Genomic DNA, 20,303 nt, shown 5'->3' with positions numbered 1-20,303 from the left:
TTCTATGCTTCTTCAGAACTACCTACCTTGAGACGATTCCCCAGGAAACATTTTGTGAAATTGAGAAACTGGTGAAACATCAGCTACTTCTTAAAAATCAATTAAGAAATCCCCGACTTACAGGTTAAAATCCTCAAAATACATAACGATTTTCAGTGCAAGACAGAGCAGAAAAAAGATAATCAGCCATACAATTAGATTGTAACTTAAAGGAATAAAAATTCTGAATAAATGTAACATAAATTTTAATACTCTCTTTTCCTGCTCCCTCCAAAGAAAATGCTAACCAAATTATTTTAGTGAAGTAAGATTTAACCAAGACTCAAACTCTGTAGTCTGAATGCACTGGTACAAAATCACTCCTAAAGCTTGTTTCCTTTACTATAGTGGATTTAACTTAGTACTAACTACAACTATAATAAATAGTTATGAATTACAGAATTGTTTAAAAAGTTGAGAAAATCTATACTTGATAGTAGTTTGTCATCCATTCTCTAACAGCAGAAGGGGGAAATGCTACTGGAAGACTATTAGAAAAAAAGCATGCAGTGATAACTATGCCACAATACACTGCCTAAGACCATCCTAAATTAGAGGAACTTACCTCTCTCTCTATTAGGTTAGGATGGAATTTTCCTCCTATCGTTTTTTCAAGTTATTTTTTGAACCTGCAACATCCCAAAACAGAGTCTCACAACTCCACTACCTGGCAAAAAACAAAGCAACCAACCCACCCTTTTTTTGAACTTTTATCTTCTAATCTAATTTCATCTCCCTAATTCTTGCACAGGGGAAACCAGAAAAAATGGCTCCATTCTAGGGGGTCATACATACCTGGGTAATTATTTTAACACAAGAGAGCCAGAGAAATAGTTAGATCCATGCAAAATCTACGTACAACCCAGGCCAAAATGTCTGAGCTTATTTTCTGTGCTGATTCAGAGCTCTTATGCAAGTTGGTAGGACTTGAGGCAGGACAAAAAAATTCATCAAGTAGAAAAAGAATTTCTCAAGAATCCTACCTAACCCTGCTCATACAATTAATGGCTTTTTTTTTTTTTTTTGATGAAAGGCATGCAAGAATGAAAAAGAAAAAAAAAAAAAAAAGCCTTCACTTCTCTAAGAATTCTCAAGCCGGTGGGTAAATCTTGGAAACCCACACGTAATTCATACTTTTTGGCAAAAAGAACAAACTAATTTGAGAAGAGGTCTGACTTAAAATATATGTAACCAGACAATCCAGTTTCCAAAATTCTGTCTCTAAGCTAGATAATTAAACAGCTGAAAAGTAGCTATTAACCATCCCTAAAGAGTCTTTTTATTATCTTTAGTGGTTTGTCTCTAACAGAACCAAGCTAGTCACCAAACAACATCATGCACAGGTATGTGGAAGCCTGGAAAATGGAAGGAGTTGCCACAAATCATGGAAGCATGAAGATATAAGCAGCGCATCTAGGAGAAGAGGATACTTGATATTCAGACAGCAAGGAAGCCTTACAGCTTATCAGAGAGGACAGAAAAAATATAAACTCTGAAGGAATAGAAGCTACTACTATTGATCTTTTCCCTACCTTTTTCTGTAACTAAACTGTGTGTTACCTCATTTCTTCAAATTAAAAATCTCTATGCACTAACATCCTTAATTTTGATGTTCAATTCCTTCTCCTTTAACAGTTCCTCTTTGAGACTACTTTTGTGCAATTGCATGTGTATATCCTAAAAAAAAGGGAAGATGATGAAGTTATTAAAAAGGAGCAACTGAATGTCAAAGAATCTCTGGGAAATACATCCAGATACCTACCCTATAAGCCCAGTAACCTGTGCTGCACCACCTGAACAGTGTGAGGAAAATGTAAAATGTAAAATGCAAAATGCAAAATGTAAAAGACAGAGGAGAGATGTTTAGACCTGCACCTATGTCAGTTCACAAGCCAAACAAGAATATACAAATTACAGTAATAGGATTTTTTTTTTAAATCTTAGTTTTCCCCAAACAAAAATATAATACAACATAAAGGAAGAGATCTTCTTATTACTACAGACTAAATGGTAAATAAGGCTTTTCCCTTCCTAAAAAATGTTTAAGTCTGGAATTGGGCCACTGCTTTTTACATAAATCTCTTTCAGAGACAGCCAGACTTATAAATATTTGGTGGGTGTATGTGTCTGTTTTTGATAACATATGAATAACATCGTTCTTCGTTTAACATTGTTAATTCTGTGGAATTAAGTTTTGTATTCTATGGGTTTTGTTTCTTCATTAACATAGAATCTTGGCTATTTCTGTTGCGTGGGAGAAGGATCTTAAACTCATGGCTCTTCACTGAGAAACTGAAACTGTAATTGTGTCTGGCCAATTTATACCTGAATGTATTATTCCATGGGATGTTAATGCTTTAATATGTATTCCTTTCTGTTTTCCATTCAGTTTTTTGTGAGGTTTGTATCAAATTATTCATATGGTAAAGTTTGCATTACGTATATGCAATTTGTGATGTGACTACAGTAACAATTCTGGCAGATCCCTAAATTCTGGAATTTCTTACTTCTGTGTCTCTGCTTGTTGCAATTAGACCTTACTGTAGCTAATTAGACCTTACTGGGGCTGTTCAGCCTGGAGAAGAGAAGGCTGCGTGGAGATCTCATAGCAGCCTTCCAGTATCTGAAGGGGGTCTGTAAGGATGCTGGGGAAGGAGTCTTCCTTAGGGACTGTAGTGGTAGGACAAGGGGTAATGGGTTCAACTTAAACAGGGGAAGTTTAGATTAGATTTAAGGAAGAAGTTCTTCACGGTGAGGGTGGTGCAGCACTGGAATGGGTTTCCCAGGGAGGTTGTGGATGCTCCATCCCTGGCGGTGTTCAAGGCCAGGCTGGACAGAGCCTTGGACCACGTGGTTTAGGGCAAGGTGTCCCTGCCCATGGCAGGGGGGTTGGAACTAGATGATCTTAAGGTCCTTTCCAACCCTTACTATTCTATGATTCTATGATTCTATAATAAGCATCTCCAAAGACATTCAAGAATAAACACAGTTACTGTAGAGAACTGGAAAATATGTTCTCTATTTTTATGAATAATAGCACATGCCTCAGTGCACTTTTGTCTTTGGCTACTCACTAGAGAGTCAAATCAAAAGAGATTGTTAGAGGGACCAGATGAGAAAGAACTAATATGGCAGCAACACCAGTTAGAGTCCTTATGAAAACAGCAGAGAAGTTGTTGGCTGGGGATTTAGCTCCTACCTATTTTCATGTAGGCTAGAAGAATGTGCTTCTTGGGCTAAGCCCAAGATCAGAAGATACTAAACCTCAGGACCTCAGGCTAAAATATGAAGCATATGATTATGACAGAATGTCAGGTGAGACAAAGAACTGTTATAAGACTGTCAGAGATGACAAACACATGTGGAGGCACAGATGTCAGCATCCTGCAGCATAGTCCTCACAGTAACAGAACACACTCTCAATCACATCCACACAAGGATTAAAAAATATACCAAGTATATGAATCTGCCTGTATGTTGCTGTTCTTTTAAAGCAACTTCTGCAAACAATGCAGACTTTTATTTTTTCCTGGAGAAACCATCTCTCTGTCACTACAAAAGTCCTGTTGATGACATGTTGTCTACTACAAGCCTGGTGCCAGGCAAACTAGCTCAACATGCGGGTCATCTGAAGGAGGTGGGATGGGCATTGTCAGCCAGAAAGGAAATGATAACGGGAACCAGAAGGGTAGACCAAAGACCTTATGCTGAATTTCAAAACATCAGCACCTTCACCTCTGTATGTCCGTGATTAGAAGAAAAGTTGTCAAGATCAGGAAATTGTGCCACATCCATTAACACCAAATCCGTGCACCACCAGATCATCCTCCACTACAAAGTTTATTCAGATCAGACATGGTCATTTGATTTTGTCAAAATAGCTGTAGTTTACAATAGTTGACATTGAAGTTGCACATCTAAATTATTGTACAAGAATAGATGGTGGTATCTCATCTGGCACAACATCCAGTGTTGCAGCTACTTCTTGAAAACAAATACCCTTTCATTACCAATGGAATGTATTTGTACCAGTTTAACACTTTACAACATTTGTCTGTGGCTTATTTAACACTGGACACTGCAAAACTGGTTAAATCACACACAAACCATCTCCATGTTATAACCACTGGAAAAAAAAAGTCAAATTGGCAATGAGTTATAGTAAAAACTGGACTTTATATGCAGTAGATTCAGCAACATGAAGGAGGCTAACATATTCAATTCAAACTCATGGGAAAGAAAGACTGAAGTGAAGTTTATGAGGTTTTTCAATAGTTTTAATAAATGTAAGAAATTAAAACATTATGACCTTAGTATGAGCAGCAGGATTGCCAAATAAACGTAACAAACAATCATTTCAACACACTTTAGAATATATTACCTTTTACTTTTTCCCCCTTAAATGATCCTTGAAGATGCTGCTCACTGATCAATGACTTCCTCCTCCACAAAGATGTTCCAACATGTGTTGAGAGTTAGGGACATTAGTACCACCTCTAGAGCATGGAGTTTGCCTACAGGGATAATGTAAGTCAGCTTTATTACAATATTGAATGGTTCTCTAAGGTTTTCTTTTTATTGTTCTTATTTTACATCGAATATGTATTACCAGAAATCTCTTTCTGAGATGGACTTTATAAATGAACCTGATAGAGAATGCATCTCCACAGAATGATGATCTTAATTTTACTCTCCTTTGCAGAGACCAAGAACTTTGAGCCATTCAATTCCCAGATACAAACTTATTCTGAGGCTGGGCAATGTATTTTGGTAGGCCCTGAAGGCCAGAACTGCCTTCCAAAAATAGCAAGACCTTTTAAAGAAGGCTCTTCCACTACATTCATGAAACAGAAGCAAAGTATTATGGTGAAAACAAAATCAGAACTCTCCAAATATTTCTGGGAGCAAGTATTATGTTCACGCTCTCAGTTCAACTGGAGTAAAACCTTTGAAAATGATGCCTGAAACAGCTTCATTTTCTTCATAAATAATCATATTTTGAACAGATCTACATTTATTGTGAGAAATTACTGCTTGATGAAGTAACACCAGTTCTGGCACTTAAATGTGATACTGCTAAAAGCGTAACTCTGATTTTGTAGTGTTGCAGAACCAGTAAGATTAATAAAAAGAAAACCTTAGAAACACACAAAAAATATTGAACAGAAGCTGCCCTACCTTTCACAGAAAGGCAGACTCCAAGCTCTCAGGTGGTACTGAAGTTATCATTCCAACACATGTTGGGACATCTTGTAAAACAGGAAGTCTGATCATGGACCTATTAAAGAAAGAATAACACCACAGTTTAACATTCTGGAGAAATACGTACTGGTTATGTTTTATGTTTATTTGGCAATACTGCTGCTGATACTAAGATAGAATCACAGATTCATAGAAAGGACCGTAAGATCATCTAGTTCCAACCCCCGTGCCATGGGCATTAGGGTCATTAGGACAGTGCACAACTTCAAAATGCTATGCTTAAGAACAGGTACATGTTAGAACTATCTCCAAACACAATCAAGAGTTATGTCCACAAGTATGCTGGTAGAAAAACTTATCTTAAAAGAATATGTCAGTTTGAAGACAAATCACTCATAGATAAGAAGTTAAAAGTCAACAGTGAAAATGACCAAGTCACATTGACAAAAAGTGCAATGAAAACAAAAAATTACATTCATAGTCAATACAATAGCTCAGAATTTCAGAACCCACAGATGTAATATAAGCAGCTATAAAAACCCTCTAAAGTAAACCAGCCAGAGAAATAAGTGTACTTTTATGTTAGAACTGCTCTGTATATGAAACAGCAATCATCAACGGTACAGTTTCATCTCATTCAAAGATGAGCACAACTGTTGACAAACAAACAGATGAAACAGGATGACAGAATGATTCTTATTAAACTAGTAACAAATGCTTTAAATAGAGGATCTGAAATCTACTGGCCTGGTTCCATGAATGATATCCCAATCAATTTTTAGATGGTTTAGCAACATAAAATGTCCTCTAGAGTATCCAAATTATTTATTTAAAATATATGCACATGCACACAACTGGGCTGCCACTGTGATGCCACATAGTAGATTCAATACACTCCAGAATACAGAAAAATAGATAAGCTATTTCCTTATGTTTTAACATACATTTTTACAGCAGACATGCAATTTAAGTGTGACAGAACACAGAATCGAAGCAGAGCAATTATCAATATTTCATCAGACCAACTTAAAAGAATATATCACACACAAAACAACAAAAAGGTAAAGCTATAAATTATGTTGAGCCTAACCCTAAAACTGTTACATTAATAGAGACAGTGGCTTCATTCTTTCAAGCCAAGCTTCTCTGCAGCTGTTTCAAGAAAGACTAGCAGAATTTGGATTCATCAGCACATTTTCAAGCTTCATAATAAATGGCCTACACGACTACACATGTTCTAGCCTAACTCTATTTGGATGAAGCAAGAGAATCCAGTACTAATTTTGTGATAGGAAATGCTGCAGATGTATGCTGTGTTGTCAATGTAACAGTGTTTTTTCAAAGGAAATTTATAACAAGGCTAGAAAACAGACATAAATAGAGTATTTCATAAAATCATGCAACAGAAAAAAATATTTCCTAATGCAGGTGTAAAAATAATTCCAAATGAATTTAAAATAAAAAAATAATTGATGATCCTCCAATAAATTTTTTTCATACACATTTAAGTAAAAATACTTTGGAAAATACAGGATGGACAGTTAAAATGCACTCAGTATGGCCAAACCAGTCCCACATTTCTTAGAATTTCACCTTTGTAATTATTCTACTTAGCCAGTGCTCTGTAACAATAAAAAAATGAAGTGGAAAAATAGGGTGAAGAACACTGAAAGTGAAGAGAGAGAAAGAAACAATCTAGGTCAAAGAATACAGTATGCCTATCTTAAGTTTCATTATTATTGCATTAAGACAGTTAAGTTATGGTTAAGATTCTCCACAAGTTGTGACATTTTAGGGATAGCCAATAAAAGCAAAATGACATCATCTGGTTGTAGAAAAAAATCAGTTAGAATTAAAACAAAAGCTGTGGGAATTAATAAACTGCTGCAGATTCTGAGCTTGTGAGGATATCATGCTTGGTTGACCACAAAACATAAAGCAAGCTTTTTGGAAACACTACTGGGTGTTCTAGAGACCACCAAATCCCACTCAAAAGACTTCTCAGGAAAATACATAACATAGCTGTTCCCTTTTCCATGGATTTAGTTAGCAGGCAATATAAAAAGGGTCAGTTTTCATCCCATCCTTCACTATGTCCTGCTGTCTTTCACTAATATTAAATACTAAATATAAAATACAACGCATCCTAATTCTTATCCGCTTTCAGAAACAATGTTGTAACAAAGTAATTCCCGAGCCAAAGAGTTTCTATTTTCACAAGGTGGTTACAAACCAGAGAAAACTGTTACTCTTAAAACAACCTGGTAAGTCAACTGATTTATTAAAGCATCACCCCTTCTGGTAAACAGTGGAAACATAGCATGTCACAAACCAGCTTCTAAAACTTCACCGCATTCTTACCTATGAAAAAATACCTTAAGAAAGAATAAAGGTGAAACAATTACAAAGGTTATTTTTCTTCATTCTTTCCCATAAAACCACACAAAAAAGCTAGGATTTTTCAGCCTTATTTATTTGTGAGCGTCTAATTGGCTTATCTTTCCCTTTAAAGAAATACTACCCATTTTAGTAACAGAGTTAAAGACCTAGGAAGTTTTAAGAGTTATATGCACATCAGCATGCAAATGCATAAAGAACATCAACCTCTGCCTCTAAGCCTCCCAAAAAGAGAAACAAAAGCCTTACAACTCTTTGCATATGTCTCATTGTGCTGTGCTGTCATATAGAAAGATCAGGGTTTAAAGTTTTACGATCCTGAATGGAATAGCAAAAAAACCCAACCATTATCTACTAAGAAGTACCCACACGATTTTGCATCAGAAACATTTGAAAAAGTCACAGCCCTGTCTTCCTACATGAACAAGTGGCAATGATTACCAGCCAAAGATGATGAGATACAGCATTGGATACGGAAGCATGTGGGAAGTGGATGAATATCTTTGCATGAATTACCTTTTAGTTACTTCTTCTTCTATTTAAAAGGATCAATAAGAATATTAGTCATTTAGATTTAAAATAAAGTTTGGATGGTAACACTGCAAAGTTACAGTAGAGGTAAGAATATACAAAATATTAAGAAACCTCTTTCACTGTAACTTTGAGGTATCTGGCTGGTGGTTACTGCCAAAGACTGAATAGCATCTGCTCTTACTTTAGCAGTTTATATTCTGACTCTGGTGAATGGGAGCACAATCTCTGAAACAGCCGTTGGGGAACACTACTGAGTTGCTCGACAGAGCTCTTACTCAGAAAAGAGAAGGAGATTAATATTACAGAAAACTTGAAAGATCTAGCTTCTGAGAATGGAAAGAAGAGCAGTTTCCTAATACTGTACATACCACAAATCTCTCTTTTACTAAAACATTAAAAGCATGCCCTAAAACTGAAGTGATTAAATATGAATCTTAAAGATAGAAAATAAGGTCTGTTTAAGTCCTATTCAGGTAAAAGTAAGAAGAAACAATGTATTTTACCTCATTTGTCAACAGGCATAACAGAAACAGAAGAATAAGGACTCACATAACATTCTTTTTCCTAATGTTCTTGAGAAGGTCACAGCCTCCTTTGCTTAGTCCTGGTGTGTCTAGGCACAGCAACATATGGTAAAACTGAGTTTCGTCATGAACTTATAGAGTCGTTATTTTAAGTGCCCAGTAGCACAAACTACTAAATTTGCGTGTGGTCCTATGCAAACAACAAATTTGGCCACACACAGTGAATACCAAGCTTCTAAAACTTCAAATGCAGCTGAGGAAATTCTCTCCTCAAGAGCCACAGATCCCAGATAGTAGCCACTAGTGAACCCCACAGCTACTTTCAAAACTATAAAAGGCTTCATGTAAAGCCAAAATAAAGCTCGAAAAGTGGCTTCAGGAGATCACTAGGAGTGGCCGCTCTTCTGGATTCACTGCTTTTGAGACGTAAATCCCTGCAGCTGCTTTTAAAAGCTTTGAAAGTTTCATTTCAATTATCAAAGCCAATAAAGCTTCAAAAACAGCCATAGGGATTTGTTCCTCAGAGAAGCAAACCCCAAAAGGCAGTGATGAATAGAGTGATGGTTTCTGTGGCTCTTAAAAGTATGTACAGATTCCTGTAAGCCCTGCACTTGTAATTACAGCTTCATGTTGTGCAGCGATTGTTACACCCAGACCGCTCATTAAGGCTTATATGGCAAATTTATTACTGATTTCCCATTCTTTTTAAGAGTTTTATGTCTGCTTCCTTTTTGTTTCCTTACACCTTTATTATCTATTGTGTGAGCACTCCCCACAACAGTTAAACAAGTTTAATTGAAACCTTGTTGGCTTCCTATCTCAGGTGGAGGTGAACCGCCTCACAAAATGCTGTGCATACGCCTTCACAGATGGTATCACATAATGCCATCATCGCATCATCACAACATGGTAACTACAGCATGCAAAATAATTTATTTCTCCTAGAACTTAAAAGGACACTAGTTAAAATACAAGAGTGAAGCTTGACAGTAAGTCAGTGAAAAACTTTACCTGAAATTGCAATATAAAAGAGGCTTCCATTAATTCAATGAACATGAATAACACAAATAACATTTCAGAAGTAACCACATGACTTAAAAACCCAACTGTACTGATTTGTAACAAGATTTTTGTTTTATCTTTAAAATTACAGAACTAGATCCCTAAAAATTTATAAATTTCACTAGTGATATAAGCGTAATTCTAAAAGAAATACACGAATCACACCCCTACACACTGATAGCTCTGAAAATATTACCAAAATCGTGTTGAAGAAGATACATTTAGGTACTAGACCATATACAGTATATGAAGTATGTCATATAAAATACATTCTGAGGATACTTACAAACCTTAAAACATCACTAATACTGATGAGTTATTTTTCCACTGTTTTTTAACTTCTGTTTTCAAATGGCAGAGTAAATAAATACAGTTTATCACCAGGACAAATAAACATACCTTTTTCAAAAAAATGCTATGAGAAAATCACTAGAACTTAAATAGATGCAGGTGTTTAGAACTGAGTAACTGGTGTGCATGGGGAAAGAAAATCTTGACAGATAAATTCAACATTCTGTTAAATGTTATTCACAGGTGTCCTCTGTGACCTGTACTACTTACTTTACCTCTCTCTTTCAATCTTCTCGTGTAAAACATGAAGGAGGATTGTGAGAAATAATTAATGTTTGCAAAGAGCTTTGAGATCCTTGGATACAAAAAACAGAGAGAAAGCATGAAGTGTAAAAGCACCAGTATACTATTTTTTTTGCAACTTGATATAATTAACTTTCATCACAAAAACCTTGAAAGTTTAGTAACAAAAGATCATGTAATAAAATTCTTAAAAAACAATCTTAAGTGCTAAGCATATTCTGTTACTCCGAAGTTACACTATCAAAAAGAAAGGACATGGTTCTCACCCATTTCAAGTATGCGTTTATGTAGAGGTATAGCAGCAAGAAAGGGTTCATCTTTACAGGACTGTATCTGGGTTCCAACCAAGTCAGAGTTGGTAGCCATAATGCGGGCACTTTCTTCATTAAGATTAACGCCAGCCATAGAGGCAACATCATTGATGTCATCATCATCTCTATGATAACAAAACAAACATACAAAATAATTCTCCATGTGATATATTAATTTTGTGACTATTTGCTTCTCAAGAAGTCATCATCATTGCAACATGCCTGGTGGCTGGGCCAACTTGAAACACAACCACCAAGTTCTGTTTTTATAAAACATATTTTAGATTCACAAATATTTCTTTGATCACGTTAGGAAAACTTCAGAAGCAGGACAATTTGTCTGTACCAGAAGGTGTGACAGAGGTGTCCTTTCTTCATCTGAGAGTCAGTGATATTAATGAAACCAGGATGGTCAGGCAATGATCACCACTAAAGACAGAGCATTTGGGTATTCTCTTTATGCTGAAAACTAGGAGTAAAACAATAAAATAAATAAAAACCCCACAGACATTAAAAGCAAAAACACGAATTTGGAATCCTGCACTATTTCACAAGTTCCTATCAAAATGGACACCAATAGTCAGGAAAGATTCTTTGACCATGATCAGTTCATAAGTAAGTTTGGGTTCCAAGTGTGGTTTGAATGTGCACTGGTACTTTCTACAGCAACATACAAAAATTAGCTGAATATGTCAAGTAGTTTTAGAAAAATTAGCTGCATTTGAGAAGATGACAGCAGGACTTCACTTGTTTGCCCTGCAATACCCTTCCTAACAGCTTGAGGAAGTACTCACTGACAAATCTGAGTTTCCATACCTATACCTCCCAAGCATGTTTTACCTCTATGAGGTATGACTCATAACCGTGGAAATAACCATCTGTTTTTTAGCACATTCTGTTTAGGAGCTGTTACTGACACGAACACTATTTCAGCATATTCTAGAAGCGATTACACAACTTTTTAGACTATAAATATGAAAAGATTCAAATACATCCAAGTCCAGACTCCAACTACTGCATAAAGCAAACAAATAAAAGCTTAATTTGAAAGATTTAAAAACCCCAAAACATTACATAGATGTAATCCTAGAATACTTTGTCACTTGTTGCAAGTTTAGTGCCCATAGTAAAAACCAAAAGCTACAAGTAAGGTCTGAGAACAAAAGGAGATAAATCTAGAAATCCCTTATCTAGTTCCTCCCTGTCCTCCTACACTCTCCTTGATACCTGCACTAGAGCAGCCAACTTTGGTGGAAGACTTCTATGGTTTGTTAGATACTGGGTTTCTTCAAAAACGGATTTTTGTTCATATAAACCTGGATAAGTGTGCTGAACACCTAAGACAGAAAATGGAAAATTTTTCAACGACTGTCAGAAAAATGCTACACAAATGAACTTTTATTATTTCCCACAAGTGCTAAGCACTTGATTTCTTCTCCAAGAATGAAATTCCTGAGGACTATATCACAAAATTGATCTCCCACCTTGACAGTTTTCATGCTGAGTCTAAAGGATTTTCATTTTCACATTTCACATGGTATGTCTGTGATACTCTTAGGAGGGCCGCAGGAGCTGCCATGAAGAAACTGGGCTCCTACACATTCAGTGCATGGATGACCAAACTACTCTTTGGCCTTGTCCAACCAGCTATGAAACTGCCCCCAGATACCACAGCTGATAAATGCACTTGGCCATATAACAATGACTTAAATATTTCAGTGATGAGTTCAAAAGATTCTAACTACAAATGAAAACCAGGAACTAAAGCTGAAAAAACGGGGAAGACTAAGATTTTTGGAGGTTAAAAACCTCAGCGCTTGAAACAGAAAGAGCATCACCCAAGGTAATCTACCTAGGACTCACAAGGCCCAAATCCATCAGGCCTTTTAAATAATGGCAAAACCAAATTCAGTTAAAAGGAAGTTCTCATAACACAAACTTGAAACTATATAAGATAATAGAAGCTACTGGAAATCAGATTTGAGCCCAGAACTTCACCTTCTTCAAGCAAACATCCATACAAAAATCAAGATAGCACTCTTGACTTCAAGAAAAGAGTTTTTCAAAGTTTATACTGATCTCTGCTTCTACTTAATAGATGAGAAGTACAATCTATCTCGTACCTTCCTTTTGCTTAGCATTTTAGTTATTCCAATTTTAATTCAGAGTATAGATCTGAGAACACATTATAAATAAACAAATATTATCTGAAATAAAACCACACAATTAATTTGGGCATAAACCAGGATTTCAATGAAATTACCAAAAATCAATGCAACTGCACTTATAATGACCATTACTAACTGCTGGACAGAATTTTCTTCCATCTTACATTAGCAATCTAATGTGAGTACATTTTTTTTTTTTTTTTTTTTAATGTTACATCTAATATAGATATAAGATGTTTTAACCATAGTTGGGACTACAATTTTTTCAGTCTAAAGGGAAAAGCTCTATCAATGTATTCTTTTTGACTTTGAGGAACTTCATCATGAATAAGAGCTCGGATTTAGATACTAAAACACACACACACATTTACATATTAAGAGGGCTAGTGTTCTTCCGAATCTATTTCCTATAAAAGTCAACTTGTAAGTCCAGATGAGTGAGTTTTCAGAAGTCATCCTATGGAACAAAGATGCCATCCAGTGGTTGTCTAGATTGAAGATTACTGTCTATCTTTCCCTTTTCATCCCAGAATAGTATTTAACAATTTCATGTTTCTTGGTGTATATTACTGTGCTCATACTAATTATATAGTTTCAGTAATTATTTCTGTTTTTTTACTGGATTAAATTCCGAGTCTTATGGGATAAATCTAACATTTCAATGTACATGCTATTTTAAGAAGACAGCATGGTTTCTCAAACTCTTTCCAAACACAAGCTACATCTTAAAATAGTCTAAGAGTTGAGCTCTTCCTCCTAAATTCAACCTCTTGCAACACACCTCCCCCTCTCTCTTCATTAAAAACATTTGTTCAATTACAAAAAATAATCTTATCTGAAAATAAGAAAGAAAAACCAAAGTATTTGCATAGTTGTCCATAACACATTAAGAATGGTTCTGCCCGCTTCTTGCCCTGTTGCACATGTAATGCCACTGAGCCTTACGCAATACAGTTAGGAAGTGGTAGGATAATAAGAGAGTACAAACATGTACTTCCATCCTTGAAGATACATAGACTGGCCAGTCCCCAATCTAACCAAACCTGCTCTCAGTCAAAAGCTGGATTAGTTGACCTCCCAAGGTCCCTTCCATCTGAAATTATTTTGACCCAGTATCAGGGGGAACAAATGTTTCCACTAGTTCTTTATACTGGCCACAGTCTGAACTATGGCTAATAATTACTTCGACAGTTTGCTACTTTCACTGTCATCAATGGTAGATGTTCATCTCTCTGGACCACAGAAACCTCTTATGGTCCAAGTGCAAGTCTGGATCTCTACTGTAAAACAAACAAAAATTATGAAAAACAATTTAAATTTGCATCCTCAAGTATTAACAAAGTTGAAAAGTCAACTAGATGGAGTTGCCTGTAGTTCTCTCTGAAGCATTCAGCAACAATAAACTTTAATACCAAAAAAGTGACAATATTTCATCAATACAACAACTTTATGTTACAGAAGTTCTGGGTTGAAAACTCTGCATCATAGAACAGCTACTACAATATCCAGTAGAGTTCATTAATAAATGCTGACATTAAAGGCTAAGCTGTAATTTACAAAATTCCTCATTGCTTTTATGTAATTCTTTCTTCTATTTTCCACAGTACAGAACAGAGGAAACTGAAAATAACGAAGTTCACATTTCCATTTCTAGTGACCAACATTTTGCTTACAAAAGTGAAAGGCTCAAGTAAGTTATTTTAAAGAAAGCAGAATATAAAATAATGAAACAAATATGCAATAATAAAACACTAAGGGCAAAATAAATTTATACATAACACAACTATTTTTCAAAATTCTTGCTTTGCTTTAGATGCCAGTTTGCCTTTTGGCTAAAAACACATTCTTCACACACGCTGGGAATGTTGAGGAAAACTAGTCAGCATTCAGAGGATTAATACAGATTTCCAGCTCTGTGCCTTTAGGCTTAATAGTCAGACATCTATTTGTCCTCAGGAGAGGTTAGGGGTTGAAATGCAAATACGCAAACAACTGAATTCTTTGTTAGGATATCAAGAAAAAGCTTGATCTTTGCTGGTGTTTAATAAATCCTTGCAATTTTATGGACTTATTTAAATGTAGCTTTGTTGTTTTACTATTTTGAAGGAGAAAACAGTGCAAGGAAACAAACACATTCATTCTGACTAAAATTTGTTCTCTAGAGGAAAAATGACATACACCCTTGACAGCTTATTTACCAAACTCACTAAAGATTTATTGATTTATCAATCAGTGCCTTGAGCATTTGCTTCTCCCCAAGGGAAAATTAACAATTCCAGCTAACCTAACATATTCTATGTATAAACTAAGTGAATGCAAGAATCAATCCTGCCACAGTTTACAACATCCAGTTAAAAAAAATGCTGTCCCTCTTGGTGTATGTAAAATTGAAAGCTATACTAACGAAGAATAAATGTTCATGTTGCTTACAAACATAAAAAATACTTATTAAGACAGTACAGTTGAACCCAACAGACATTTTAAATCATTTAAATACTCAGTGGGAGGCAAAAGCATTGGAAAATAAAAAATTGAATGATTTTGCTTCTAGATTAATATTAAGTACTACCACTATTAGTTGCGATGCTGACATGCCTCAAAGCAGAGTTATTTCAAAGAGCTACAAATTCTCTTCTACTTCACCTGCAAAAGTGTAAGCCTGAAAATTAATTACCGGTTTGATGATATCAGAGCAACATAAGAAATCCAGAATATGAAAATTTAGGAATATTTTGTCATTTAACAAAGAAAGAAAATGTTTAAACACAAATAAAATGTACTTTCATCAATGGAAAAAAAGTTATGCTAGCATAAGCAAAATGCAGTAAATGTAAGAATAGCTTTTCACTACAAAAAGAAAAAATATCAGAATACATATTAAAAAAAAGTCTGAAGTACAAAAGAACTGGTCTATCAATGCTACTGTGCTGAACCTTTGCATCACCTGATTAGTACATGGAACCACAGAATGCCCCAACCTCTGCTATCGAAGAGTAAGCACACAGAGAATACATACAGTCATGTCTTCTCTTTAAAACCAAGAACAGCAATCCTACACACAGTCACACACTCACCAAAAAAAAAAAAAACAAACAAAAAAAAACCCCAAAAAAACAACAACAACAACAAAAAAACTCAAACCACCACCAAAACCCACTACCAAACCCATACAGTATTTTCTTTATGCTGAGGACATAGCTGCAGCTTGGCTGCAGAAGCCTAATGACAGGACACCTTCTTGTCACATCAGCAAGATACGTTCCATACGAATGTTAGAGTTAGAATCTGCTAACATGAAACCATCCATGTATTTTTAAAAACTTTACCGATTCCCTTTACCAGAAGTTTTATTACAACCCACAGAATTGAAGGCTTTATTAAACATTAAAAAGTGCATTTAGGGAAAAATCCTCAACACATGTCATGACCCCCTCCCTCTTTTTAAAACAGAACTAAGTAAGCAAATTGTCACCCAACCACCCTGAGAAAAGGCAGGAATTATTGTAAAACACTGCCCTCTGGTGTTGAGCCAATTCTAAATTCTATTTTACATCTAAGATCCCCCCCAAGCACCCCCCTGCATTTTTTTCTTGTTATTGTTTATTTTTTTACCTGAAAGAACCACCTCCAGGGTCATTCAGCTTGTTTTTCTGATTTGCAGAGACCTGAACACCAAAGCCCCCAGGACTTTTGCTGGCTTGTATTGTTGGTGCCTTCCCTACTGTGCCTGAAAAACACCAAGCAATGTTATTATGAGCTGTCTTAGGCAATTTACATCAAAGAACCTTCTGTCCAGGAACTAAATTTAACTGTCTGTAAATTGCAAACAAAGGAAGTTATTATGTTTAAAGATTACACTGCTGAAGAACAATTTAAAATACAAAATTTATATTAACCTTACAGTTTGTTCAATATCTCCAGGATACCAAGGATTCCAAAACTGAAAACCATTTGCCATAACTGGTTATAATACACATAATGGCTGTGTGTTTGCAATTGCCAGTAAACCACTTTTCTAGATAATCTGCACAGAATAAAGCAGCAGAATTTGAAATGGTGTTGATACAGATGCTTTAAGTCACAGTCATTGTTCTTGATTGCAGTGAAACACATGTATTTTCAGAGTCGAAAACGTTACATATTTTAAAATGTTTCATATTGTATGTAAAAGAAAAAACACTATTGTAAAATTTGACATAATCACCCTCATAAAGGTTGTCTTTTACTTTCTTATTTTGAAAACCATGATTTTTAAAGTAGTTCATATCTCTATCTAGACTTTACAGGTCTGTGTGTAGAAGTAAAACTGGGCTTTCTAAATGAGCCAGAGTGTGGTGGACCATTCAGCTTCTTGTGACAGTAAACTAAAAAATTTATAATTCCTCTCTGACGTTTGGCAATATCTAATAAAAATAATTACAAATTTGTGTTGCTAATTAGAAAAATCAACAGACCTGTATTGTTACTATTAAAAACATTTCATCAGTATACCACTGAAAAAGGACTGATAAATGAAACTTTTGGAGTAAGCCCTCCTTTACTGCTTAAACATGTTTACTTGGGTTATATTTTATGTTTCCTTTAATCCCACCTGTGTTTTGGCACATGAAAATAATTAATTCATGTCTGCTTGACTTAGAAGATCTCACCTTCTTTCCACTCAATTTTATTGAGCGTTACATACACATGGTACTGAAGACTCTGAGAAGTACATGAGGTTATTCCTACACATCTGTAACTCAACTGCATATAAGTGACATGCTATGAACCTTAGTAGAGTTACATTACTTTTCTTTCATGAATTATAAAAATCTGAAATGTAATTACTCAAATCCTTGTGAGAACACTTCTTTGCTAAAACGAAAGTGTTAGCTTTGAATGAGTCCAGCGTTATGTATTTTTATTTTGAAGTCTTCGTCAACTTCAACATATGACCATAAAGCAAAACTGATCTAACAGTATTTGTTCAGTTCTTCAATCTGGATACATCAACTGCTGTGTGGACTCCCAACATTAGCAAATACAAAACAAGATTTAGGACTTCAGGCTCCAAGCCTGGAGAACAAAACATTTTGTCATCAGAATATTCAGGGTCCATGAGATGTCACAGATAGCATTAGTTCACAGACCGGACAGTTCATTAATCTGTTTAAGATGTACTAATTGTGTGAACAGTACTAACTGAACTGGAAGGAAAGAAATAATAGAATAATAAAAATTAGCAGATCTCTGCTTTCTACAATTAACATCTAGGAGATTAAAAGTGTGTTAACCTTGAAAATTATTGCAATGGCAAAATTAAGGTAACAGTGGCACTCCTCCAGAATTAATATTATATTCCTTCAGAACTAGTATCAACGGTTTGTTTTCCAGAGATGATATGATAAATTTTGGTAAAAAGGAAAAAGAAAAAGGTACAGCAAGAGATCAGTTAACTTCCTGGTCTCAGGAAAAGAGTACGTCTACACTGGATGTGGAAAAATAAGTCTCACTTTCTTTCACCCCATGCGTATGTAATTCTACTCAAATGGATCTGGCAAAGTAAATGTAAGTTTTGGGATGACGTAGAAGTTTTCTGGTTTAAATCACAAATGACCTGTGGGCCTAGATAGTTCATGGGATTGGTAATGACATACAGAGTCTTTCACCATTGTGTCCTTGTTTCAAAATTTTAAGTAGCATGATCTAGAGAAATAAGCCCAAATTTAGGAGCTTAGTTCTATTTCGGCACAGGTTAAATAGCTGCAATGAATATGCTGGGTAATTATTCTATGGCTCAATTCTCCCATTCATAAGATGCAATTCACCTTATTATTATACTGCTAAGTGATTTGATAAAGGAGTGTGAATTTTTCATGCCATAACTATAGTGTTACTTTCCCTGGTGTGGAAGTAATTTTATTAATATCAGAGTCCTTAAAGCCTGCTTATCTGTACTACTGTTTTAAAAAGCATTATAGTCTGTTCACATGGATGCATTAACATTAATGTAAAGATACAATACACTAGAAGATTCACTCCAATCTGAGAAGGAAAATGTACCACTCGGTGGAAGTTGTCTCAGTTTTGGTGTACTAAAAACCACACTCCACCGAATTATACTACTTTATTTTTCTATACAGACCACATCTTATTACTATTTACTTCCTTCTAGAGGAATATCTAGGCCAATATAAAACATCATTATCCTGGTGTTTACCATAGAAAGTTTTAGCAATAAATAAATAAAAATAAATAAAGTTTTAACAATACATCAAGATCAAAACAATCTGGTATTTGACCGTATGCCGTAAAGGCATTTCTTAGAGCTGCAAGCACACAGGCAGACTTTTCACCAGACACGTGCTGGACGATGAGCAGTTTTACAATGGGATGTTTTCTAAATTCCTGTGTAATTAAAAGAATATAGTGGTGATCTTAAACAAGCTTGTAATTAGGAATAACCTCATCTGAAAGCAGGGTTTTGCACGAATATGCTTTTATGAACCATTGTCTTCTTTAAGCCAAACTGCCAGTTAAGTTACATTTTGTTGGCTGATCAATGGTTATTATGAATAAATTTGTATTCCAAAACCAGTGTTTAGAAAGCAGATGCCAGTATCATGCAAATTCTTGGCATGTTGTTGACTTTCTCAACTCAAGAGACTGAACAAGCACAGAAATGAAATCAGCCTTCAGTCTCAGACACTTAGTCAGAAGTGGAAGTTCATGCTATAAGATGTCAAATACCTTCCCTCTTAATAAACTTAGGACATGAGTATCAGTGCTATCAAACATATGGCACCTTTTATGGCATTTCTTCCTAACTTGAAAAAACAGCCTACAGGATTACAGTGACAGCTTGGTCTCCATGTCCATTCAACCTCTGGATTCTCCGAAGAGAACAGAGCCAGCAGAACATCAACTGCTGTTAATCAGTTTTGATGCTTTCCTTTCCCAAGAGGACAGAGAAGACCAAGCAGTAAAGTCAAACAGGCAGGAACAGGTTTTGTGTGTTTAAACTGGTTTGATTTCTGATTAAATATCTAAAGATAACAAGCTCTGTATTCCATTACAAACCCTCAATCATCTAAATGCCCAAATCCAAAAAGATACTTTCACACATAATTGGGGAAAAATAAAAACCAAACCTGGTAGGTCTAGTGGTGGAAAGAAACAAATAGGTATTTATTAGAAAGTAAGAAGGCTTCAAGAACCCTCTTAGAAAGTAGGATCCATAAGCCAGGCGTTAATCCACCTATGCAGAGACAGATGAGGAAATTGTGCTCAAGCCACATTTCTTGCTTCCCTGGCTAATCATGGCATGTCACCTTGCTGCAGTTGGCGGTTGAGAAATTTCTCTGGGGTTCCTATCTTGACCTTCGTAGCTGCAGAGACAGTGACTATAATGTTCTGCTTCAGCAGTAAACAAGAAGTAGTGTGATTACACTGAGGCATCCTCTAGGTTCAGTGAAAAAACAAATTAATTTCTT

The 20,303-nt window shown here is 35.5% G+C and overlaps 1 protein-coding gene across 11 annotated transcripts in view; it reads right to left on the bottom strand.

The window, feature by feature from the left end:
• LOC115601377 (transcription initiation factor TFIID subunit 4-like) overlaps positions 1 to 20,303 on the bottom strand; it is a 144,969-nt gene that overhangs the window by 91,210 nt on the left and 33,456 nt on the right. For 10 of the 11 annotated variants that reach the window (XM_030471294.1, XM_030471295.1, XM_030471299.1 and 7 more), the window contains exons 9-10: positions 16,444 to 16,558; positions 10,619 to 10,788 (exon numbers count right to left, since the gene is read on the bottom strand). In XM_030471294.1, the coding sequence (XP_030327154.1) occupies positions 10,619 to 10,788; positions 16,444 to 16,558 (285 nt within the window). Of the gene's footprint in view, positions 1 to 4,436; positions 4,554 to 5,217; positions 5,318 to 10,618; positions 10,789 to 16,443; positions 16,559 to 20,303 lie in introns of those variants that run through there. The other variant, XR_003989323.1, reaches the window with a different exon arrangement.

The sequence above is a fragment of the Strigops habroptila genome, chromosome Z (assembly GCF_004027225.2).
Source record: "Strigops habroptila isolate Jane chromosome Z, bStrHab1.2.pri, whole genome shotgun sequence".
NCBI classification, from domain to species: Eukaryota; Metazoa; Chordata; class Aves; order Psittaciformes; family Psittacidae; genus Strigops; species Strigops habroptila.
Note: the sequence above shows the minus strand (reverse complement) of the source record. Positions and strands in the feature narration are given on the sequence as shown.